This window comes from Electrophorus electricus, chromosome 14 (assembly GCF_013358815.1).
Source record: "Electrophorus electricus isolate fEleEle1 chromosome 14, fEleEle1.pri, whole genome shotgun sequence".
Taxonomy (NCBI): domain Eukaryota; kingdom Metazoa; phylum Chordata; class Actinopteri; order Gymnotiformes; family Gymnotidae; genus Electrophorus; species Electrophorus electricus.
The window spans coordinates 12,507,841-12,533,338 of record NC_049548.1 but is presented as its reverse complement, the minus strand read 5'-3'; the positions used below and the strand labels follow the sequence as shown (position 1 = coordinate 12,533,338).

General features: G+C 45.5%; 1 protein-coding gene across 2 annotated transcripts in view; it reads left to right on the top strand.

The window, feature by feature from the left end:
• armc4 (armadillo repeat containing 4) overlaps positions 1-22,713 on the top strand; it is a 43,989-nt gene extending 21,276 nt beyond the window's left edge. For both annotated transcript variants that reach the window (XM_027021532.2, XM_027021533.2), the window contains 7 exons: positions 150-260; positions 451-605; positions 5,800-6,042; positions 10,559-10,673; positions 14,010-14,198; positions 14,518-14,739; positions 22,369-22,713. In XM_027021532.2, the coding sequence (XP_026877333.2) occupies positions 150-260; positions 451-605; positions 5,800-6,042; positions 10,559-10,673; positions 14,010-14,198; positions 14,518-14,739; positions 22,369-22,482 (1,149 nt within the window). In that variant the 3' untranslated portion in view covers positions 22,483-22,713. The remainder of the gene's footprint in view (positions 1-149; positions 261-450; positions 606-5,799; positions 6,043-10,558; positions 10,674-14,009; positions 14,199-14,517; positions 14,740-22,368) is intronic.
• Positions 22,714-25,498: the final 2,785 nt, after the last annotated feature.

The following is a 25,498-nucleotide window of genomic DNA, read 5'->3' as shown; positions in this document are numbered from 1 at the left end:
CATAATGAACAGAGCATACCTAGCAAACACCCGAGTGCCCAGTGTTGACCTGCACATGAGCGCTACGAGGAAATGCATTGGGAAAAAAAAGCAGTTAGTCAAATGGTTAGCGTTATGAGGAAGTTCAGGTGGATTTTGTCGTTTGACAGAGGAGCTACAGGATTGCCATACAGAGCGAGGGCATGATTGAAGATCTGGTGAAGTATCTGAGCTGTGACAACCAAGATCTTCAGAAGCACTGCGCAAGTGCCATCTTTAAGGTGAGACATCAAGCACCTGGCATGGCTGCCGCGCTTCGGAGGCCAGCTCGAGTACTTTCACAGCTGTGCGCCGTCTCTCTTTACCACTTTGAAGTGGGAAAGGTTTGAACCAAATAGCAAGAGCATGCCTGTCACATCAACCTCATGGTGATTTGGAGGAGCTTTTTTTTGGTTTTTTGCCCTGTCTCAGTGTGCAGAGGACAAGCAAACACGCGACCTGGTGCGGCACCATGAGGGCCTGCAGCCGCTGGTCGCCCTGCTCGGTGAGGCTAGGAACAAGGAGCTGCTCACAGCCACCACCGGGGCCATCTGGAAGTGCTCCATCAGCATGGAGAACGTAGCCAAGTAGGCACGCCACACCTCTCTGGCTCCTATGTGTAACATCTGCGTTATAAGCATGTAATAACGGATTTATAAATCAGCTGAATGTTCCACTGGCAACTATGTGGGGACTTATAACTGCTTACGCAAGTGTACTTTTTATAAATGATGAAGTAAAGTAGTGTAAATTGTTAGTTGCTGAAGTAAGTCTTCAGACATGTAGAATACATTTAAAAATAGCCCATCTTGTATAGCAACCAGTGAGATGTTCCAGAACAGGGAATGGCAATTAGAAAAGGCACCCTTACTGTGTGGTAAGCCAGATCTTCTTCCTGCAGGGAGTGAGTGTTATTAACGGAGGGTTGTAGTGGAGATTTTATTTTTTGGGAGGGGTGGGGGGAGGGCTGTGATTGGCTGCAGGCTGTCCAGCGAGCTCCTGGCGTGAGAGCACCAGGTTTACACACGGAGGACACACAACCTCACGTGCGCCCTTTCTTTACGAGTCGTCTCATTTGTTCACATACAGCGCTCAGTTTTTCCACCGCTCCTTTAAACACCCCACCAAACACACACACCCAGCACTGCTAGAAGTGATTATTTGAACAAAATGCAAACGTTTTTCTACACCCCGGCCATGAGCTCTGATCTCTTACGATGACTGTCTGCCAGAGGAATGCGCGTCCCCCTTCAGTCCTTTTCTGTTAACGAAAGATGAAGTAAAGGCGCTGATTTTATGCACAGCGCCGATGCACTCGTGGGGGCTGCCGTGCCCTTAGCGGCGCGGACTAGGCCGCGGGAGCGCTGGAACACGGGTTAGCACCGCCTGTGCTGTAACGAGCCCGGGCGCGAGCCCACAGACGCTTCCAGTCGTTTGTCATGTACGGCGCGACGGCCCCTGCTGCAGCGCCGGTCCGCTTATGGAGGATGATGACGATCCTGGAGGCTTTCCTGCTGTAATTTTTCTGGCGCACGCTGTTTTCTAAGCCGGTAATTTTTCCCCACATAAATTAAAAGGCCTTGGAACCGTGACCTGGCAAGCGTGTTCTGTCACAAAGGTGCTCTCATATAAAAATGATTTAGGCATATTTATTCTGTCATGTGGTACGAGTTCAGGGACATGTAGTATACAGAGCTCAAATATGCATTATTTTATTCCGCCATTACCTGTCTATAAATTACAGAGTTGTATTTTTATAAGTGCATGGCCAAAGACCTGATAAAGAGGTTCTGCATTTTTAGTTTATGATAAGAGTGTTTTTGGACTTTTAAGGCGTTAGGATAGATTCGGATCTGGGGAAGTGTCTACCGTCTGGCCTTGCACCAGGCAGAAACAGAATTGTTGGTAAGGAGGAATGCAAAGGGAGGCATGTGTCTGCAGTGGCCCAGTAGCAGTGAGACTGCTCTCTCTCCTCACCTCATAAGTCAAACGTGACAGAGCCTTATCCTGCGTTTACATCACATTAAGTCCTCTGCGAATGGAAGCAGGTGCTCCGTGCCACGATCAATTCACTTAATGTCCCATTAACTAAAATGACTAAAGGCTCTCTCGTGTCCTCATAGCTACAGTGCTAAACTTTGCTAAGTTTAACGCTCCTATTTCAGAGCTGCAACATGCGTTTTTTTTAAATAACTAGCAGTTAAACCCTGTTTTAAAGATTGGCTGAAATACGGTTGAATCGCACATCTATGTTACCTAAGCATTAGATATTAGATTATATTAAATCCACTGAAATCGTTGTACTGTAGGGACAGTTATTAAATGTGTTTCCAAGCAAATTGTAAAGATAAGTTTTGAAGTCACATAAAGATTCCTGCAAATGTTGCTGAGAGAGCATTTTCATCAAAATGAATGCAAGTGAACAAAGTTAGTCTATAATGACACCACATAAAGAAGTGTATGTACATAAATGAGATTTTAGTATAGTGAGTTGAGACCAAATCATGGCTAACGCCTGGGGAGCACTAGCACTAGTTAGTGCTGGCTGAATTGTCATCAGTTATTAGTTGTTAACTAATCACTGCAGCTCTTGGTAAATTGTAACCTTCCTCTGTTATTCCCTGCTGTCCTAACCAAGCTGCTGGAAGCCTTTTTTATTTGTTGAAAGAACTGACCACAGAATTCCCCATGTTTACTGGAAATTTTAAATAATCGCAGTATAAATTATAGCAGGCAGAATATAAGTCTGGGGTATTGTGTCTAATTTTCTCCAAAGCCTAACGCACAAAAGGTGTGTTATTTAGAGGTGGACCAGCGTTTCTCAGGGCCCTGGCTGGCACCTCAGCTTCTAGCCTGTCCACAGCCTCACGGGCCATGAAGAGCACCAGAGGGAGTGTGAGAGAGGGTGAATGGGCAGCGCTGCCTGGCAGAGTTCACCCCACAGTCCCGGCAGCAGAGCCCTAATGACTCAGAGCCATGGTATCGTGCAAAAGTCGGTAATGGTGATAAGAGCGATAACAATAACGATACTAATAATAACGAAGTAATCGCATGCTAACCACAATTGGTTCTTCATTTGCAAGCTGCAGAAAAGCCTGCCCGTGCCTTTCTAAGGCTGATTACAGTGAACCCCCGAATGCTGCGAACATGCCGCAACATTCCTGTCAAACGTTCCCTCTCCCCCTGCCTGACCATGGCTTGCATTATGTTCATGTGGATCACATACGCCGCTGGGTGCGAATGGAGCTTCGTGTTTGGCCGTCAGTTGGAGAGGAAAGCGGTGTAATGCCGGCCGAATATTTAACACACGTTGGAATGTGCAGAAGAGGATCTGGTTTTTCAGCTCTCTGAGGGTTATTTTAACAGCATATAAAAATGCCAAGGTGAGACGACATGTTTGGATTGAAATGACCAAGCCATTTTTTGTCAAATTGGAGTGTGCGTGTGTGCGTGCGTGCGCGTGTGTATGTGCGTGCGTGTGTATATGCGTGCGTGTGTATATGCGTGCGTGTGTGTATGTGTGTGTGTATGTGCGTGCGTGTGTGTGTGTATATGCATGTGTGTGTGTGTGTGTGGGATGGACAGGGGCACTAGCTTAGTGCCATTTTTCACCGCTGCTGTTAGGAGTTTGCGAGGGTGTGGTGTGTACCCTCAACATCAATCACAGCCTGAATGGCACTGTGTGACAAAAATAATTTCGGAATATATTTTACAACTGTAATTTAAAAGAACCCCTCCCCCCTCCCTCTCAAATGTCCATGAGCGAGGCAGACAGCTGTTTTGCCAAAAGCTGACAGCATGTCTTTGTGCGTGTGATGGGAGACTGAGAGTGTTGCGTGGGACGTTATGAAGTAGGATTGTATGCTTGGGGGGGGGGGGGGGGGGGGGCACATTTTGGAGGGCTGAAAGAATGGGGAAGGGAGTGGGGTGGGTGGTTTTCAGGTTTGAGAGTATGAGGAGGGTGGATGAAGGTAAGTGCCCCCACCCCCGATGTACTAAGAGAGGACCATGTGTTAGCCATTTACCTGATTAATGATGCATCAGAATGAAATGACTGATAGCAAGGAAAATATAATCATGTTCATAGCCACTTTTCTTTTTAAAGCAAAGATGCACCTTTTTAAAATGTATCATGAAGTGGCAGGTATCTGCTTGCATGCATTATCTGTGTTTCGCTGTGTGTGTGTGTATGTCTCGAATTCAGTGCTAGCAAGGCAAGCCCTTTCTGCACAGCTCTCAACACATTCATGAGTGTCTAAATATGCACCTCCTTGAACCATGCACAATGAGGTGTTGCAGACATGAAAACACTATCAAAAAACATTTCTTTGGAGTAACAATAGAGTGAGGAAATGTTTTGATGGAGGAGTCCTTGCCAAAGCATGAACATTCTGCCAGAAAACAGTCACGTTTGAGGTTGAGAGCCAGCATTTCAGCTACAATTACGCACTCTCTCTCTTACCTCAATGGAGGGTCTGGAATTGCAGATAATGTTTTCGCCTCCCCCCACCCCCCACCCCCCCACCCCGGAATACGTTCACACTTCACTGCTCACTTGACTCCATGTCCTTCTGAAAGCAGCCTGTAGGGCCTTTGGAGAGCTCATGGTGGCTTATGACTGACATTAACCTCATTTTAGACTCCATTTCCTGTTGTTCCACTGTGGGATCGATTTTCTCCCCGGTCAGCCCATGTCAACACACACCTGCTAGTGTGTCTTGCAGAATGTTGTTGCCATAGCGGACATCTCCTAAAAGGCGGTATATCCCGATCACACGTTATTAGACAGAAGGTCCGCTGTAAAGCATTTGACCCTGACAGGATTAAAACGAGGTGCTGTCCCGCTGTTGAACCCATTGTTTCTCATTGCAGTTGATTGAGGGCTACTAATATTGGGCTGTTCCTCATGGCGTCGTTGTAATGTGTGCTAGTGTTGGCTGTACAAAAATAGACACGCAAAGCATATCATTTATCAACCAAAATGTGTGTGCAATTAGTTTCCAATTTTACTTCAGCACATTTAAAGATAACGCACATTTCATTGGATCTAGGATATGTTGTGAAGTTTGATCTTAAGTCGGTAGTCCAAACTTTGGTAGCTTTTCACTTTATTGCTGTTTTACTTGCAAGAAAGCATTTCTTGTACTTTGACCAAAACCAAGTGACCTTGGACACTGTTCGATTGCCTTAAAGCTAGGTTGCCAAAAACCGTAACTGTGAATAAAAACAGTCATATAACTCAGCCGTATTTCAGAGGTCTGCAGAGGCGCTCCATGACCACAGTGTACCCCTTTTAAATGTTTACTGTAGTTTACCACTGTACAGATCTTGGCAAACAAAGCCAAAATCAGAGCGAAAGCTCTCTCGCTGGCCCCCTCCAAGCCCCAGAAGGCTGTGCACATTGAGTGTGTAGAAGGAGCAGCGTGGGAAACAGCCCCATGCCACAGAGACACCAGATTTATTCTACCCCACATACCCACTGCAACCACTGCCCTCCCAGCCCGATGCCCACTGAGGACCATTCAGGTCAGAGGGCTCGCGGAGCGTGAGGGTCCAGCCGCAACATGACGACACAAGCCTTTTCTGGCTTACAACAGAGATTGAAGATTTTAGTCATTTCTGATATGTGTGGTGATTACATTTGCCAGTGTGAAATCCACATGGATGAAACATCTGATGAAATTGTGTTCATGGAAGGTTGTATCCTTTTAGGTTTTACCTGGTGTTTGTATGCGTGCGTGTGTGTTTTTGTTGTTGAATTCCTGTCTTTCTTTCTGACAGGTTTGAGGAGTACAGGGCTTTGGAGCTGCTGGTGGGCTTGCTGACTGACCAGCCTGAGGAGGTGCTGGTGAATGTGGTGGGCGCTCTGGCGGAGTGTGCCCAACGACCCAACAACCGCGTAACTATCCGGAAGAGTGGTGGCATCGCACCCCTGGTTGGCCTGCTGACAGGAACCAACCAGACCCTGCTGATCAACGTCACCAGGGCAGTGGGAGCCTGCGCTGCTGACCCAGAAAGCATGACGTAGGTTCTACCGATCTTGACCTGGTTTTTCATGTCAAAGTTTTGCTGTGGGTCTTCTCTCCCTGGCTTGGTGAGGAAGGAGGAACACCACACTGCTCTGCTCCTTTCAGCATGGTGTTGTCCACTGCTATATGTTGAATCATTTACTAACTACAACCCAGGACAGATCTGAGCTTTAAGTCCAAAACTTTCTGGCAGCAGCTCTTGGGCTTCCATTGCTGGCAGCATCAGTGGTCCCATCAGCCAGTTTTAAAATGGTTGCTCTGCCCTTGGCTTGATCCGGGTTAGTAGGAAACCACAATGTTGCTCTGGCTGAAATATATGCTGTTGCCACTGATTCTGAAGTGTGATTCTGAGTTGCGCTCTTTTCTGGACCTAAAACAGCTGTTTAACAGCGTCTCAGCAGCTTGCAACGCTCGGCAAACACTCTGGGTGGCATCTGCGAGATCACAGTCATCCTGTCGCTTCCGATTGTTGTTTGCTGCGTTTGAGTTGGGAACACATAACACTGTTATCAGTTTAACACATCATTTTAGCCAAGGGCCCCCGAGAGGTCCAGTGTGGGCCCCCATTGTAGACATGTGCTGGCCAAAAGCTGACATGTTCAGTGTGGAAAGCTTCATCACTCATGGCTGTAATGACAGGGCTCAATGGCCCTTTATTTACAACTACCTGCTGCTCTCCTCATAGCTGTGGCCAGGGCAGAGACCTTCGTTGTCTAACTGCGGTCAGTTTGTGTAAGCTGCAGTGCGGAGCTGGCAAGGCCGTTAAGGCCCAGCTGCACAAAACTGGAACGGAAAGAGGAACGTCAACTTAGATGAGTATGTGCTGAGAACATCTTTATTCAGCCCTGGCTTCAGTGCAACATAAGGCAATGAGATAAATGCCCTGGAAGAGATGCGTAAGCGTGCAAATGGCTGCCCTCTGCCATGCCATACAGGGATCAGAACTGCAGGCGGATTCATTGAGTCATGTTCAAGAATTGTCTGGGACACTTATGGAAATTCCTTCTGTTTTGTTATGCTTCTGCCATGTTGATTTTGAAGATGTGACTTTCCTGGTCGAAGGTGCAGGTCTTCCACAAAGATCAAGTCTAATGGTCTTTTCTGTAAGCAGTTAGTTAGTCCTACCCACTTGCTTTCTACTGTGACCAAGCTTTCTGCAACGGCAAAGCGATTTATTTATTTCAAGGTCTAAGGTTTACCTGTAGTTTTCTTCATTACTTTCAGGCTCTTATTCTAGAAAAAAATAAATAAATTATATATATATATATATATATATATATATATATATTTCTTTTTCTTTTTTTTCTTTTTTTTATGAAACTGCCTTACATGCATGTGAAGACATGAATGTTCACATTTGGTTCCAAATGGGAAACATTTTGGAAATCTTTCACTAAACAAAAACATACTAATCTAATGAACTAAGATGAGAATTGACAGCAATACAGAGAAATGTCTAAATATTAGGCCAAGTTGCTTCTGATCTTGCTAGATTTACCTAGCTACTATAACTCATTGTTTACCAGTCCAGTCTTCCATTTTTGCTCCATTGCAGCACATTTGATTGAAGCTCTGAATACCGGGTACAGGAGCTGGAGCAAAACTGTGAATTTTTTAGGCTTTGCAGAGGGCTGGACTAAGAACCACTGCAGTAACCAACATGTGTCCATCAGTCAGTTTTTGCATGAGCAAATTTAAATTTTGTTACATCCATAAGAGTGAATAAAAGAAGCTTGTCACATTTTAACCGAGATCAAAACTCCATGATTCCCTGGGAGTTAGGTAACATTTGACCCAGTGTTTTTTATTATTTTGTACCATCTGAATCGTATTACTTTTACAAGACTGTTATAGACTCCAGTCCTATTCTTAATTAATGCTGGACTCAAATAGAGCTTTCTCAGTCAGGCAGCTGTGCTCTTCCATTGTATTTAAGAATAATATGTTTATGGATGCAAGCAGCCACAGTGGTGTAGTAAAAGATCACGGGGCTTGTTTTTTTTTTGGGGGGGGGGGAGCGACCAATGAGCTTCAGACCCAGAAAAGCATGTTGATGCCAAAACAACAGGTTCTTCATGTTTTCTCAAGGCATGTAAATTTAGGATTGACTTTTTTTTTTCCTTCAAAATTTGCACTGAGATGTGGACAGCAAGCCTTTACTTTCCTCCCGCACACATTTTTCTCCTCCTACTTGTGGCTTATTTTGAGAGCACCATGCAGTAGTTTGCTAAGCAATTAGCATACTGATGATAACTTCCCGTCGCAAAGCAGCAGGGTTGTGGGGGAGATCAGAGCAGTGGGGTTCAGTCCAACAATTCAGTCCGACGCAGTGCACTCCAATAGTGCAGTTTTACAGAGCACCGTCCATCGATGCAGTCTGACAGTGCAGGGTAAATTCTGCAAATAGCAATGTCAGTCATGTTAATGATTTTCTTTTTTTTTTGCTCTAGACATTTAAATGTGTTTAAGGCAAAAGACTGATGTAAGGCAAAATACAAAACATTGCGTTATACTGTATGCCAGGGCTACTCAGTTTAATTTATCTAAATCTAGTCCTTTATAGCTCCACCTCTTTTACTAGTAACCACACCTCTTCTTCAAACCAAGGCAGCATCCTTATTAGAGAAATCTGATGCTTCTCTGTAGTGTTGGCTCAAAGAACCTGTAGACTCTATACCCTCAACTGAATAGGCTATGCGTGGCAAACAGCATATATGCTATGATCCCTTGATTATGCATTAAAATGACATACTGTATGTATGTTTCACAGATATGGAATACAGTTTTTTTAGTAATAGTTTTTTAGTTGTATTTCCTCTGCTGTAGACAAACATAAGCAATGGGACAAATAAAAGTTCGTCAAAGTATTATAGAAATTAGTATTAGTCATTAAATCGTTTCTAAAGAAATGTTTAGAAGGACCATAGGAAAATAATGTCAGTGTTTTCAGGGTTTGTTGGAATTTCTACATACAAGGATTGTTTTAAAAGAAGACATTTAGCCAATACAAACTTTCATATTACCATGATTTCCTTTGCACTTGTCTTAAACTGAATTTGGCATGCTGTGTGAAAAAAGAGCTATTATCTCATAATAACACATTTAGTATGCCCAGAAATACCAAAGAATAAAGAGTCACATTGTTACATTTGACCTCATATCCGTTTGGTCATCTAACTCACACCTCTGTATATCCTATTTATTTAAAAAAGTGGAAGGGTAAGTACTGAGATCCTTAACTCAAGTGAAGGTATAGCATACAATCATGATAGCAGAGCTGTTTTAGGTTGAAATCTTTAAATATATTCCAGTTCTATTTCAGTTTCATGTTGCAGTCATTTGAAGGCAAATGCTGTACAGTCCACTAAACGTTTCCTGGAAGCATTTCTATTCAACAGTTCACTCTGAACATTTTACACTCTTAGATCACGCAACCAGAGCTTTTACGTAGTCCTCATGTTCTGTTCATATACTACACAGCTAAACCATGTACCCCAAGGAAACCTGCCAGCAGAAGACAACTCCTCCACATTCCTCTGCTCTGTGTGTGTGTGTGTGTGTGTGTTTCCCTCCCTGTCAGCATACTCTGCCTGTTAAAATACAGAGACCCCATCATTCTCCAGTCACAGCTGTGAGCGCTGGGTTCGATGTGAGGCTGGAGTTTAATAGTCCCTCAGGGGTCTGGAGGGATCTCCCTGTTATCATGCGTCTCGAGTTGATTTATGGATCTACGAGGGGCCGCGTGTCACCAGGACCTCTCTGACCAGTGTGTGTCCCCGCCCTTCAGTCAGAGGGACCCCGCGATCAAGACGCGGTTTAGCGATTATGACAGCATTCAATGTCGGCCTTGTCAGTGGACACACACATGGGAAACGGGTCACGTGTTATTTATACCTGACAAACAGGCCACACTGAGGGGCCATTCTCCTCAGCTCCCCCTTGCCTGACTGCAGCCTTGAGCAGAGCACTGCCGCAGTGGGAAAGACAGCCTGCGCTTAGGCAAACCTCACTTAGACGCAGTGAAATATAGAGGGGCTTGTCTCCAAGTCTGTTTGATTTGGAAAGAGGACTTGCCCTGGGTTTTTTCCTTTCTGTGTGTCCATGACAAGATCGGAGTTACCCAGCAAACCCAGCGCGCATGTTTGTTCCGTAGCTATAAATATCCGAACGGATCTCCCGAGGCAGCAGAGATGGAGCAGAGCAAAGTAGCAGAGCTTCCTGTAGGTCTGCCTCTGGCCAGGTGGAGCATGAATGTTGTGTCCACTCTCTCCGGGCATGTTTGGGAGGAGCGTATGGATCAGACATGCAGAGGTGCTTCTGGGGTACTTAAGCGTCATTACCTCGGGACCCAATCAGAAGCTATGGGGAAAGACATATCTGGAACAGAATATTAAAAGGCATTGACTGTTTCACTGTTCTTCAAATTGCTCTGCACTTTTTGTTTGTTTTTCATTCTTTCTCTTGCTCTTTCTCACTCTCTCTCTCTCACACACTCCCCCCCCCTCCCCCAGGATCATTGAACGTTTGGATGGGGTGCGCTTGCTCTGGTCACTGCTGAAGAATCCAAACCCTGATGTCCAAGCCAACGCTGCCTGGGCTATCTGCCCCTGCATAGAGAATGCAGAGGTACCATCATTTATAGCAGTACAAAGGCCAAACAAATCATGTGGAATAAACATTTTTTTCTGTAAGACAGAAACTTCTCTGGGTAGTAAGACATTAGGCTAAGAATCCAAGCATAGCTACTGAGCACAAAACGATAAGCACATTTGCATATCGCCTGTAGCGGATGTATAATTTAGTATTGTTTTTGTCTTGGGGATTTGCATCCCTTTCATATCCTGTTATTCCTTTCAGCATCTCTTTCATCTGACTACTCAACTCCAGCTGTTTGTTTGGTTTCAGTATCTACTGATAAACTCTGAGAATTCTCATACCTACACACAGTATGCAGAATCTGTGTGAAGAGCATTTAGATGGTGCACCTGTGTTTGTGGAAGGTCTTATGACTCCCACCTGTCTGCTAAGAGCAGCATTGATATGCAGCTTGTCCCTCTGTCTACCTGAAAACCATCTGGCCTGCTGTAATGCTGTGAGGATTCAGCTGAGATCTGAAATGACGTGTACACATATCCATACACGCCTCTGTTTCTGTCTGTGATCTTGAGTCTGTGTGTGTGTGCGTGTGCATGCGTGTGCATGCGTGTGCGCGTGTGTGTGTGTGTGTGTGTGTGTGTGTGTGTGTGTGTGTGTGTGCACACGTGTGTATGTATTTCTTTCATTCAAGTGGCTTGTACAACAAATGTGTGTTCAGAGCCAACAAAATACACTGCATAACAAGTGGGGCCAATGTTCGCCATTTAATCCTCCTTGGGGGAATAAGAACTTTAAACACTCTCACCCACTTTACATCAGGAACATGGACCGGCACGGTAACCATGCTTCCATGTGTCACTTCCTTTCTCCCAGTGAGAATGAGATTTGGTAGACATTGCTCTCATTCACTTACACATGATGGCTTATCCCAAACGGCTGGCACAATCCTAGTCTGCCCTCTTGAGTCTCTTGTGTAATGAGCCTGCACAAACACATCATTGTTCTGTTAACTTATCAGCGTGTTTGACATAAACATGGTGTTGCTCGTGTAATCTGAGTGGGATCTACATATCCAGGAATTTCTGTGCGTTTTCTTCAGCCCAGGTGCCTCAGGGGTAGAATTTGTTCCGCGACCCAGATGCACTTGAACCCCCCCGAACCACCACTAGCACTACCCTGGCTAGAGGTGGTGGCAAAAATGAGGCCAGATAACCTTGTGGGTCAATAACCTTCGCAGCTCACAGTCTGAGACCTGACTGGGGGGGGGGCGGCATGTGCCCCACAGACAGGGATGAGCCTCACGGCAACACCCGCATGGTCTGAGTTAGCAGTGTCAAAGCCAGAATTAGGAGATTCATGCTTTAACAGTATCTAGAGTCTTCCTATGATGGGGGAAATATTTATGCATGCACACGTATGCAGAGCGCGGATCACTCTAGTAATGATGTGCTACTGTTCATGTGATGCTTTCCTTTCCTTCCTGATCAGTGTCTTGTTGAGCAGGAAGGCTGTTTTCTTTTCCCAGTAGGAGACAGCAATAATCTGCCCCCACCCCTTTCTCCCTCTAATCTCTAAACTCCTCCCTGAGTTTCTCCCTAAGTCTTAAACCTCATTTCTGACAATGCTTCTAATGCTGTACTGTTCAGTGCTTCTCCCCTTCCCCAGCCTCCCACAAACACTCTCGCTCTGTGCTGCGTGCTGGGTGTGTTGATGCGAGTTGGTTGGGGGTGTTTTCTGCGGGGGCGCTCTTGAAAGGATTCCTTAGTGACCCGCCGCAGCTGGTGACTTTAATGCGCTTCCTCTGCTCCTTCCTTCACCATCTCTCCATTTCGCTCTCTTTTGCTCTCGCTCTCCCTCTTTCCAGCTTGTTCTCACTATGTGTGCGCCGTTGCTCTGTCTCCGTTTCTCTCTCTATTCAACTTTTTCTCTCTCTTCTTTTTCACTTCCTCCCTCTGTCCCTTTCATTGTCTCTGTCTCTCCTTCTCTCGCTCCGTCTCTCTCTCCCCCCTCCTTATTCAGTATTCACTGTGTCAGTGAATCAGTATGATTCAGTATTCAGTATGAATCAGTATTCACATGCGGTCATTTTTCTCCCCTCGCCTCCCCGTCCTCAGCTCGCTCTTGCCCAGGCCCTGAACATGGAGCTCATGCTTTGGCCTGACATCTAAGCGTGAGTGCCTTCACCTACCGCTGTCCTCTCCTGTCCCTACGGCCGCCCGCCCAGAGCTCGGGGCCTTCTGCCTGCGCGCCTGCACACTATTTTGAGGGGAATGAATGTTTGCTCTGCTACACAGAGTGGAAGAAGGCAAGCGTTGTGCAAGGGAACAGTTTCGAGCTACAGGTTTAGCTCGTACGCTAGGACCTCTACAAATATTCTGCCACAGGAATACCTGTGTAGGACGCATTCAGTGCTGGTGCCTGGAGTTCTGGAGGGAATATACATGCAACCTGTTTTGATTCACAGCACCGTCCAGTTACTGAGCCGTAATTACATGCCTCCATGCTGTCAATAAAGACGCCACTTTGCTGTTTTCTAATCGGTGGAAACAGGCTGGTGCTATATGGTCCAGTGTTGGTGGCACCACCGAAAGTGGTGAGTTTTTAAACTAAAAGAGTGGCCACATCTTCCAACTGTGTGTGTGTGTGTGTGGATGTGTGTGTGAGTGCGTGTCAATGCTCACTCCTCCATTGCGGCTGTTCCTCCGTTGCCCACCGTGCCTTGGACATGAGCTGCTCTGTGCTCAGCGCTGGCAGTGACATCTGCAGTAGAATCCACCCCTCCTACACCCTCTACACTGACCCAAAACCAGCTCAGCTTTAGACACACTCACAGAGTTTAGAGGCACGTGCTTACGGTTACAGCACGGTAACAGAGTCATTCTCCATTTTAAACACAGGCTCTAATATTTGGATAGCACAAACCACACACAGACACACCCTTGGCACCGTGTAGTGGATTGGATAGAACTGCATTAGGTTTTAGATATGCTCCTCATTCCAGCCTAAAGCAAGGCACTTATGGAAACTTGGGTTATGCTGTACATTTCATGCTATTTGCCTTACTCAGAAACTAATGTAAAGAGGCAGTGGGTATCTATTGTGCATCTGCCTGGTGGAGCAGGCTGAGTCAGGTGCTGGTCATGGAGTCAGTTCCCAGGGAGCACCCACGCTGTCATACTGAGAAAGCTTGCTTTAGATCAAAAGTGCCTATTCACACATGCAGATAGATGTACAAGATCAATTAGTCAACAGTCTTGCCCATTTTCACATGCATACAGACACACACACACACACCCGCACACACAGAGAGACACACTCTCACTGTAATTGCTTGTGAATGTTTTTTTCTCTTGGGGTGTGTTTCAGGATGCAGGGGAAATGGTGCGTTCCTTTGTGGGCAGCCTGGAGCTGATTGTTCATTTGCTGAAATCAACAAACAAGGAGGTGTTGGCCAGCGTGTGCGCAGCCATTGGCAAAATTGCCAAAGATGAGGAGAACTTAGCGGTCATCACTGACCACGGCGTGGTCCCCATGCTTGCAAGCCTCACCAACACAGTACGCCCCGATCAGCCCATTTACACTTCTACAACATCCCAGGGCTTTCTGGTGCCTTTCTGTTGCTACACTTATATGTTCAAACTTTTTTTTTTTTTACTTGGATAAAACAAAGCTTGCCAGTTCAGGCTTTCACAGGTGTCTATACCCCTTTTGCTCTCCCCATGAACACACTGAATAAGTAACTTGCTATATTCAAGAATGTTGCATTTACAGCACGCAACGGACACGCCTGCGTTTTAGCGTACGGCCACGATCATGAGTTGCATGAGCGCTGCGTGTGTCCTCACGGCTGGCGGTGCATCTTCTCTGGCTGCAGGTAGACGATAAGCTGCGCAGGTACCTGGCAGAGGCTATCGCTCGCTGCTGTATGTGGAGCAGTAACCGGAAGGCGTTTGGGGAAGCCGGCGCCGTAGCTCCCGTGGTCCGCTTCCTCCGCTCCAACGACCCGGCCGTGCACCGGGCCACGGCCCAGGCCCTGTTCCAACTCTCCCGAGAGCCCAACAACTGCATCACCATGCACGAGAGTGGTGTGGTCAAGGTACGTCCCCCGACACTTCGCTGGGCTTTCCATTACACCTGCCAGAAAGAGAATACATCAAAGAGCAGTGAGTCAAATCTACAGAGCACAAGTATTCAGATGAGCTCATTCAAACCTCTTTAGTTGCTGTGTGACAATGTTTGCACTACCCTACACACTCCAAAACACATGCACACGCAAACACACACACACACACACATGCACAAACACCATTTCCAGCTGAGGCTTGTCTGAAGGACCACCCTCTCTCTCTCTCTCTCTCTCTCTCTCTCTCTCTCTCTCATTCTTTCTCTGTCTGTCTGTCTCTCTCTCTCTCTCTTTTACTTTTTTTTGTTTTAATTGACGTGTGAAAACATCTCCAACAAACTTTGAAAGGCTATAAACTTTTTGCCTTTAGCAGCAGATGAGGGCCGATAGAACAAGGCTCGTTTTCTTGCTGGGCCGGTGGAAGCGCAAGTGCGTTTTTGTAACCGTCATGGGAATTGGGCTGAGCAAACAGCGGTGTGTGTGCGCAGAGTACCGGTTCCCCCGCCGAGCCCTCCGCCCCGGCATGCCAGGGCAGCAGCGCGCCGAAAGGCCGTCGCTCAGGGGAACGGTTGCTAAGCGAGGGGTAGCACCAGGACAGGGCCAGAATGCAACTGTGGCATGTCCTTGGCTCTGAGCGGAGAGCAGGCAGGGAGCTGCAGCAGGAGGCAGCTAGACATTCGGCTCTGAGGACCGGCCTCCGGTGGCTTAAAGTGCATGACATGCAGCAGGCCACATTAGAACATGCCAAAACTTTATAGACACTGCTGTGCAAAACCTGGCAAAAAAATAATGTATTTACAGGATTTGTACGCCAAAGTGAATAAATGTAAGATTTAAAGGTTGTTCTTTTTCCACCACTGTCTGGTTTAATAGTTAGTGAATGATAAATGTGGATAAAGGCAGATGCTATCCTGACACTCCATGTCTAAAATATCAGTTTCACCTCAAGCATTAATCCTGAGTGCTTATCTCTCTAGTTCACATCGAAGTATGGACATCTAAATTCCTTTGAATCTTGACTGTTTTCAGGCTGTTATTTCGGTCCTTGTTGGGCTGCTAAATATATGTTAAAAAGCACTAACACATGGTACAAACAGATATCAACCAAAGATCAGAAATGGTGAAATTATTTTTAGTACACTTAGACCCGCCAGATATGATAATAGATATGCATTATATACTTTGGTATCCCTGGATGCTTTGGTGTACTAGTTTAGTTTGAAAATGACAATGGTGAGCACAGTTTATTCTTAGAGGAAGCCATAAGCCAAGAGATATCTGACATGTAAACTGTAATTCTGGTATGAACACTGTAATTCAGTTTGAGTGGGAAGAATAGTTGTTTTTGCTGATATGTAAAGTCATCTGTATTTGGCCTTTCCATGAAAAAGAAGGTTTTCGCATGAGAGAAGTCTATTTTGCGTGCTTTCAAACCCCCTACCACGTGTACACACTATGTAAAGTCATCTGTATTTGGCCTTTCCACGAAGAAGAAGAAGGTTTTCACATGAGAGAAGTCTATTTTGTACGCTTTCAAACTCCCTACCACGCGTACACACATGCACACACGCCCCCCCCCCCCAAATAAAGTAGTCAGGGTGATATGAATTATGAATATTGTTGACCCATCACAGCAAGGACTTTCTCCCATGTTCCTTTAATGGGGAACTCCAGACTTTTGGACCCTGGGGGTTCCAAAATGTCCATAGAGCTAAGCTCGTGTCTGTGGTGTGCGCATGCCCACGTGTGTTTTGTGATGGGTATCTGGTCACTTTTTTGGTGTTGGGGAATCGTACATGTTCTTATTGAAATGTTGTGCATGTTGGTAGGAATGTGCATCATTCTTGCTTATGTTTCTTGACCAGACAGACATGTGTTTTAATCCCTAGCCAAGACGTTAATACTAAAAAAAAAACCTGGCATCATTATTGCTTTTTGCTTTTTCATTTGCTGTAAATAGCAAATGCATATCCAGTTCCATCTCTCTTTACCTCTGATATACCTGACACACCCCAAGGACACATAATGGAGAGAGGAGTGAGAGCAGGCCATCGTGGCTATACATTTTAAATATGATATATTCTTTGGTGTTACAGAAAATGTGTTAAAACAATATTTCCTAACGTTGTAAATGGGTTTGGAGAGGGTTTATCACGGAACGGTGTCTGTGCTCTAGTTTAATTTATGGAAGAGTGTAAAACTCAAGACTGCCTCCTGGTATTATTGCAGCCGTATTTCAGAGCAAGGAGCTGAGTACATGGAGCAGCTTAGACCGGTAATGATTTCCTTCTCTTTCTCTTTCTCTCTCTCTTGCTCTTCCCTCCCTCCCTTTCCGTGCTGTGCTTTCTGAGACTTGTGTCCAGACAGTAACTTTCTTGCTTGCTGTTCTTAATGGTGTAGAACCCAGTCCCCTATGCTTTACCAGAGGAAATTAAGCATTGAGAAGAAAGTAGAAGAAAGTATTTTGCCCTGGAAAAGCCATTAGAGACCAGCCTCTCCTCCTGTCCCCAGTCTTTACAAGCAACAAATGCTACCATTAAACAAAATGTTTATACTATTTATACTAACCCAAAACCTTTCACATATTGCTGAATGCACAAATTCATTTGTCTGATTTTTTGGGTGTATTTTCCATTATTTTCAAGATCTGTGCGCATGTTTGTGTCGGGGGGCGGGGTTGTGCGTGTGTGTGCCACTGCCCCATTTCTTACACAAACTTCTACATGTCTTACATGCAGGGGAAACCCTGCTGCAGTGATGGGAAGCCCCATCACTGCACACTGCTGTTAGTCCTGCCATAACCCTTCTGCTCTTGAAGAACTGGGACATTAGCTGACCAATTAAATCAGGTGCATGAGGCTAGGAAAGCTACTTAAAGGGCAGTTGCTAATCTGCAATTAAGAGAAAACATAAACATATGTTTTACTGTAGTCATTGTTATATCGCCTTGAGTTTACCATAAAGTCTTGGTTTTACTACCTGCATGAAAGAACAATGACTTGTCTAAAGATTTTGCTATTACGTTTTTGGTGTTTAGCTTTCAAATATTGTGTGTTAAATCCTTCACATCCTCTACATCATGAATCTGTCCTTCTTCTTTCCTCTTCATTTTCCGTTTGAACACGCGCCAGTCCTTGGGAATGAATAGCGGTGCGTTTGATTTGACATCTACGCTTGATATCTCACACTCTCATTCGGATGCGTCTCGTTTTTGTCTGCCATGGAAAGCAGCAGCAAAAAGCCGTTTTCCCGCCGCTCCTGTGTCGGCTTCCTGTAGCTACACGCAGCCAGCGCTACTCTGCAGATTGTTTGCTGAGACCATAAATCCTCACCGACAGCTTCAGCCAGCTCTCGCTATGTTAAAGAGCTCCTTTCATAAGCAACGGCTTTGTAAAGTAAATGGAGGCGAATTACACAATGCGGCCAGTAATTATCAGGCATTTTCATGTGAGGGGATTCCAGCCGGTGCAGCCTGCCAGAGCCTGGTATCTGGTATGTATTATTTGGTTGTGGATGGGGTGAGGTGGGGTGCGGGGGGAGTTTAAAGGGTAAATAAGAAAAATGTTGTGTAGGCGTGCTGTTGCCGTGTGCACGACCACTGATGGTGCTTCTGTTGCAGACCTGTTCGCTCTGGCTGCCACGTCCGTGCTGAGCAGCAGACGCAGAGAAGGAGGAAGGGACAGAGGCATGGCTGGGTACAGGAAGAAGATGGAAATCATTGCCATGTTTCATTGCTCTGTGGAGCCACTGTACAGCTCCCCGTAGTCATGCTAAAGTGAGGAGCAGGTCGGGGCTGCTGTGGTTATGGAGAACAGATGACATCTGAACTCAGTCAGTCTGTTCAGAATTCTCTCTCTCTCTCTCACGCGCTCTTTTATCTAGCTACTGTAGCATGTGTCTGAAGGTTTAAGTGTGTTGTGTGTTTAAACATGACTCATCTCTTTGCTCCACCTGAGATGGGGAATGAGAAATGCAGAGCCTATTAGATTGTGTGTTTGTGTGTTTTTGTTTGTGTGTGTGTGTGTCTGTCGCAAACAATGTGGCTTATGTGATTTTAACAGTTTTACGAGAACGATAGCATGGGTGGAGTAATCATGGGCAAGGTGAATGAAAGGGGAGAGAGGCACTAACTGGACCTGTGTGACTCTGGGGGTCGGAGGAGAACAGTGTTTGTCCTGAGTGACCTTCCCCAACACAGAGCCCATTACCAAATGCTGGCACTTGAGAGAGATGGAGAGACTGGGGAAAGTAAACACTAAGACAGAGGTCAGTGGGCTTGATGGTGAAGGGTCACAGGTTGGGTGAGCTGAGGTGAATCATGGAGAGAAGCAGTGGAGTAACAGTGAGTGGTGGTGCAGGAGGAGAGCTCAACACCATCACAACTAACACAGCGACTCCTCCGTGTGTGAGGATCACGCGTGCACGCATGTGTGTATGGACGTGTGGGTGTGCGCACATGCATGTGTTCAGAGGGCCTTTGAAAATGTGTTCTACTCTGCTTTCCTGGAGGTCAGGATTCTCCAGTCCCCTTAACAAACACAAGACAGAAGAGCGGGGGATGCAATAAAGCACAAAGCAAGACGTCAGCGGCTTGGACTCCTGTTTCAGACGGCAGACGCGCTATCACATTTCTGGGGCTTGGGAGTATCTAACAAGTGGAGCGTTCTGGCCTATGTGGGGCTCCTCTCCACACCCAGCGAGGGAGAGCCCCTCTTTGGCCACCACTGAATAACGTGCTGTAAACTCTGGCGAGAGACGCTGGCTCGCACGCAGCCGTCCTCCGGCCGCGCACAAAAGCAGCCTGTCTGAGCAGGCCGGCGTGTTTCTGAGGCCTCGTGTGTTCATGTCCGATCGCCCCTCACCGAGGTCTCTTGGATGCTGTTTTACAGGCAATCTGGAAATTACTCCAGCTGAAAATGTTAACTGATCCCTTTTTTGTCGGGGGGGGGGGGAGGGGGAGTGATGGGGGATTGGAAGGTTGGGGCTTAGAGACAGTGAAATTTAGAAAGCTGGTAGAGGACTTTCCAAATAACGCGCCAAACAAAGTTCCCAAAGTAACTAATCAAAATGGAGAGTCCATTATTTTCTCAGCTTTTTGTGGATGTCAATTAAACCCAGGCATCTGGTTCAAACTCACAGATAGAAGATTCTCCTTTCCCTTTGTTTTTCTTTCACTATTTATCTTTGAGCAGGGAATTCTGGGAATGTCTCGGCTCTCTGTGCCTTGGCACCATATCGACCACATAAATGTGCGGAGCAGCCCTGCGAGTGTGTGTCTAACACGGAAAGAGTCAGAGTTCAACCTCAAGCCTCACCCTCACACACACACACACACACACACACACACACACACACACACACACACACACACAATTTGAAGACAATGATAACACAGTAGAGCACAGAAGCTCTCAATTAAACCCAGAAACACTGGACCGCGGCAACATCCTGCGGCAATGCAGTTTCTGTAGTTGTCATTGTGCTGAGCTGCCCTGCCCTCGCCATAGGGTGTATAATATACATGCTATAGGGTATATAATATACGTGCTGTAGGGTATATATGTACTATAGGGTGTATAATATACATGCTATAGGGTATATAATATACGTGCTGTAGGGTATATATGTACTATAGGGTGTATAATATACATGCTATAGGGTATATAATATACGTGCTGTAGGGTATATATGTACTATAGGGTGTATAATATACATGCTGTAGGGTATATATGTACTATAGGGTGTATAATATACATGCTATAGGGTATATAATATACGTGCTGTAGGGTATATATGTACTATAGGGTGTATAATATACATGCTATAGGGTATATAATATACGTGCTGTAGGGTATATATGTACTATAGGGTGTATAATATACATGCTGTAGGGTATATAATATACGTGCTGTAGGGTATATATGTACTATAGGGTATATAATATACGTGCTATAGGGTATATAATATACGTGCTGTAGGGTATATAATTTACTTGCTACAGGGTATATAATATATGTGCTACAGGGTATATAATATACGTGATATATGGTGTATAATATATGTGCTATAGGGTGTATATGTGCTACAGGGTATATATGTGATATAGGGTATATAATATAATGATATAGGGCATATAATAACATGCTATACTCAGAAACTGATGAACGGATAAAGCGTCCTCAAATTGTCATGTTTAGTGATGCCCCCTGATGCCCCTGGCACATTGTATGCTACTCATTCTGCAGACTGGAGTCCAGTTGGTAGTATTAAATATTGCAATGCTGCAGTATAACTGGGCTTGCTAGTTTCCCTGGCTTAATGATGAGCATTAACTAGTCCTTTGACTAACCTAGGCACCATTCAACCTTAGGACAGCAATACACAGTCCATGGAGTTCAGACCATCCTTCATTTCAAAAAGCAAATGGAACAGTTCTCATTGATGACACTCCTATAAACCAGAAGGCCATGGGCTGACATTACTGTGATGCCTTCCCTGCCTGCAGGTGTTAGACTCAACCCAGGTAGTGTGGTCACTCTCAGACCATTGACCACACACACACACTGCCTGGGTTGAGTCTAACACCTGCAGGCGGGGAAGGCATCACAGTAATGTCAGAGGCCATTTGATAAAGGAGTGAAAGAGAAAGACAGTGGCTGGAACTCACCAAAGACGTCTGCCGCTTGCTCGATAGCCCGCCATTGGTGATCAAATAGAGCAGCGCATATTGAACCGATTTAAAAATGTTCCTGGTGCCAGAATGTGTTTATTTAGATTTGGAGAGCATGGAGAGCATGGCTCTCCTCGCCACCCATGCAAATAAAAAAGAAAGGCCAGTGTGTAATGCCGTGCCATGCTGCGCAACCACAGAGCAGCACTGGCAACCGCTCGCCCACTTTCACTCACATCATCTGACTGTATAATAAGTAACCTATTCTGCACAATAAAAATGGAAAAGGGTTTAATGCATTATTTTACGTAACCAGGCTGTTCTGGAAAGCTCCGTTTTGGAGTTAGCAAGCTGTGTGAGGAGACATCACACAAACGCAGTATATCCAAGGCCTAAATGAAAGGAGATTTGGTTTTGTTTCTTTAGGAGGGTGGTACTAGAGACAGTTTTAAATCCCTGATCTTAATGCTGCTTTCATATGGAAGCAATATATCTCAATGTGTCATCAATAAAACTTTTTTACATGTACTGCAATCTGCTCATCTCATAACACAAGAAAATACAGGTATAAGTATCTTCCCATATATTCGGAACATTTACATATGTTATTGTACTGTTTTTACTAATACTGGCTTACTAATGCTCACTCATGTACATGTGTGTACACACATGCACGCATGCGCGCGCGCGCACACACACACACACACACACACACACACACACACACACACACACACACACAAAACTGAGCAAGACAAGTGTTACCACATCTTCCCATATGCCAGTGCATTAGACTTGAAACTTTGGTTGGCTGCCCAAACTCCCTGGGCAAATGGCTTCTATTAACGAGTAGTTGTTCTTAAAAGCAGTGTCTCTCCAGGTCTGATGGTGATAGCTGTTCTGACTCATTGCTGTCGGTCTGTATTGGGCAGCTCCTGATCCCCATGATAGGATCCAGCGACGAGGTCCTGCAAGAAGAAGCAGCTGGCTGTGTGGCCAATATCCGTCACCTGGCGCTGGCCAATGATAAGGCTAGGTATGGTTAATGACCAAGAACAGGAAAACTCCCACTAACTGCCACTGTAAAGCTGTTGGTGGACAATGTGTGTGAACGTCTATGATCTCTCAGTTGTGTAATAACATTTGTTTGTTCCAATTGGAGCATGTCAGCAGCTCTTTCACTCTGGAGCCGTTCCTCAGCTTTGATTTATCCATTTCCTCATTACAGTCATTAATTTAATCACAATAAACACATTCTTTCACTGTTTGTGACCATGTCAACTGTTCGGAGTTTTAATTCATCTGAAGTACCACACACACACACACACACACACACACACACACGCGCGAGCGCACACACACAGAGAGAGAGAGAGAGAGAGAGAGAGAGAGAGAGAGAGAGAGCGAGAGCAGGAACTGATGTATACACATTTGAACAAGAAACACATCTGGTAATGTCACTCTCTGTTCAAAATGTTCATGTAGCCAAATGATTTACAGTTGTGTACTAACTTTCCTCTTTAAGAGAGTTTCTTTCTCTCTCACCCTCTAACTCTTCCACCCTCTCTCTCTGTCACACACACACACACACACACACACACACACACACACACACACACACACACACACATGCATACACATGCACACAATCTGCGAGTACTGTGCATTCAGAGCCATATACAGATTTATCCTGTAACAAATTTTAAAAAGCACACAAACATTCTTGCGTAAGCAGTTGTGCTTGTTGCGTGCCAGCCGGCTTATGCTTTGGTAATACACACATACACCATTGTTAATTTTAAAATGCACCTCGTAAATTCATTCATCAGTTATGTGAATGAGCAGTTCTCCCTTCAGTGACGTGAACAGGGCATTGCTCACCATTGTTCACCTCGGAGAAACAGCACAGGCATGCAGTGCTCCCCAAATATCACCAAATGTGAACTTCATTATAACCAATGTGAGTAGACATGATGTTATAGCGTTATGCAGCCTATTATTGCCTGGGACCGAGCGATGGAAGCTCCTGGGTGTGCTCGTTAGGGCTGCCTGTTAATGCTGCCGGGGCATGTGAGGATAGGTAGGGCACCTACACACTGGGCCGTGGGCCTCATACAAAGCATCATCTATCACGCTAATCATCTCTTATATTCCAGTCATTAGGCCAGTATCCAACAGGTTTTCCAGTACCGAGCACAATGCTTGTACAATAACAAAAATAAACAAGCACAAATGAGACAAAATTCAATATTAGGTTTTGGAAGCTAGGATGGAAACATGTTCTGACGTGCTCATTCCCCTACTCACACACACACAGATGCTTGCCTGATCCAAATCCTTGCCTGCTCAGTAGGGTTGCTGCCATTCTGAAGCAAAGTGAAACTCTCCTCGTGAACGTCCTCTGGTGCACTCTAATGCAGCATGTCTGAGACGGGAGAGAGCAGGTCATTGTGCTCCAAGACTCCTCACCACTGTGTGACAGCGTAATCTAGTGCAGCTGGGCTGGGATTCAGAGGTTTGTACACGCTATCTCTCACTAACTGACCGCAGAGGTGAAGCTTTGGCCCAAGGATGGACTGCTTCAAATAAATCTACTGCAGATTAGGCTGGGTGTAGTTGATGAATTGACTCAAGCACTTGCAATAATGTCATGCAGACGTCTTATCTGACTTTTTTGTGTGTGTGTGTGTGTGTTTGTGAGAATGTTCGCTCATGGAGTATACAGTGTGGGAACAGAAGTAAGGTCAGATTGTTATTAATTAGAGTAATGGTCAACAGAATATTTAGCTTGAACTTTAGAATTGAGAATGTCTAGTTAGTTCAAAACAGATTTCTGGAGCCTGGAGTCAGTCATACTTCCATGTTGTTGAGTCTGTTATTTGTAGCTAAGTGCAGTGCAGACCTTAACCTGAATGGCTCCAAATGCAAATCATTGCAAATCACTGCAGCTCCGTGCCATCATTTTCCGTGGCTATGACTCTGACCATCAAATAAATCAGACTCTTTCAAAACAAACAGCACAGATGTTATATCCCTCCCTTCTCTCCTGCTCTGTCTCCATCTCGGTCTCTGCCTAACTACCATCATTATACAAATGTAGCATGTTTGACTGAAGGACAGGAATTTATGAGATGCTGAGTGGAGTCTGTGGGCATGTTTAAGTCATTGAGCCCAAGACCGTTAGTACTAGCGTCTGACTCCTAACCGTCTGCCAGCTAGGAGATGCTCGCCATTCTCCACAGCATCTAAAAGTGCATGTGTTTTTGGCTCTTCCATGGCATGGCAGGCGCCTGTCTGTTTGAAGGGCATCCATTTCTAGACCTTGGGCCCTTTCCAGAGGGAGGTGTTGTGCTGCCTGCGCCCTCTGAGGAGTTCAAGTAGTGGGGATACAGGGGGTTAAAGCAGGGCTCCTTTCCACACATCAGCAGTGCCTGTTGCTCAACGACATGCACGTTCCAGCGCAGTGTTGACCCTGTTGTTATTGGTTTTAAGCGGGAAATGTGTGAAGAGAAAAGATATGGCTATAATGTGGCTACTCTGTACCCACACACTTTTCCCTGGCCTACACGTTACCCCTACCTCCCCACAACGCAACAACCTGCTCCTCCTGCCTGTCCCAAGACACCGTTTGAGGAATGGAGTGCGTATTCTCCCACTGAGTCCCATTTGAATGTGAGCATGACTGTCAGACATTCGTGAGGTAGGGGTGGGACTCTGTATATTTGTGTTTGTGCGTGCGTGCATGATTGTTCCTGAAAGCACGTCTTTCTGAAGTGGAGAGCTCCCACAGTTCCTGAGGCTAAGGGTTGAAATATTTCATAAAGAAGCTAATGACTAGTAAAAGGCTCGTCCAAATATCATAAGTGGCTTTGCCTTCCCAGAGAATGAAGTGCCATTGTTTTATTATAATGCCAGAAAGAGAGCACCGCATCAAACCATAAAAAAAAACAGTCTCACACACACCACTCACACTCACTCACACACCACTCACACACACACATCTTTCTCCCTATCTCTCTCTCCTTCAGTCTTTTCTTTCTTTCCTGCTCTCACACTCAGCCG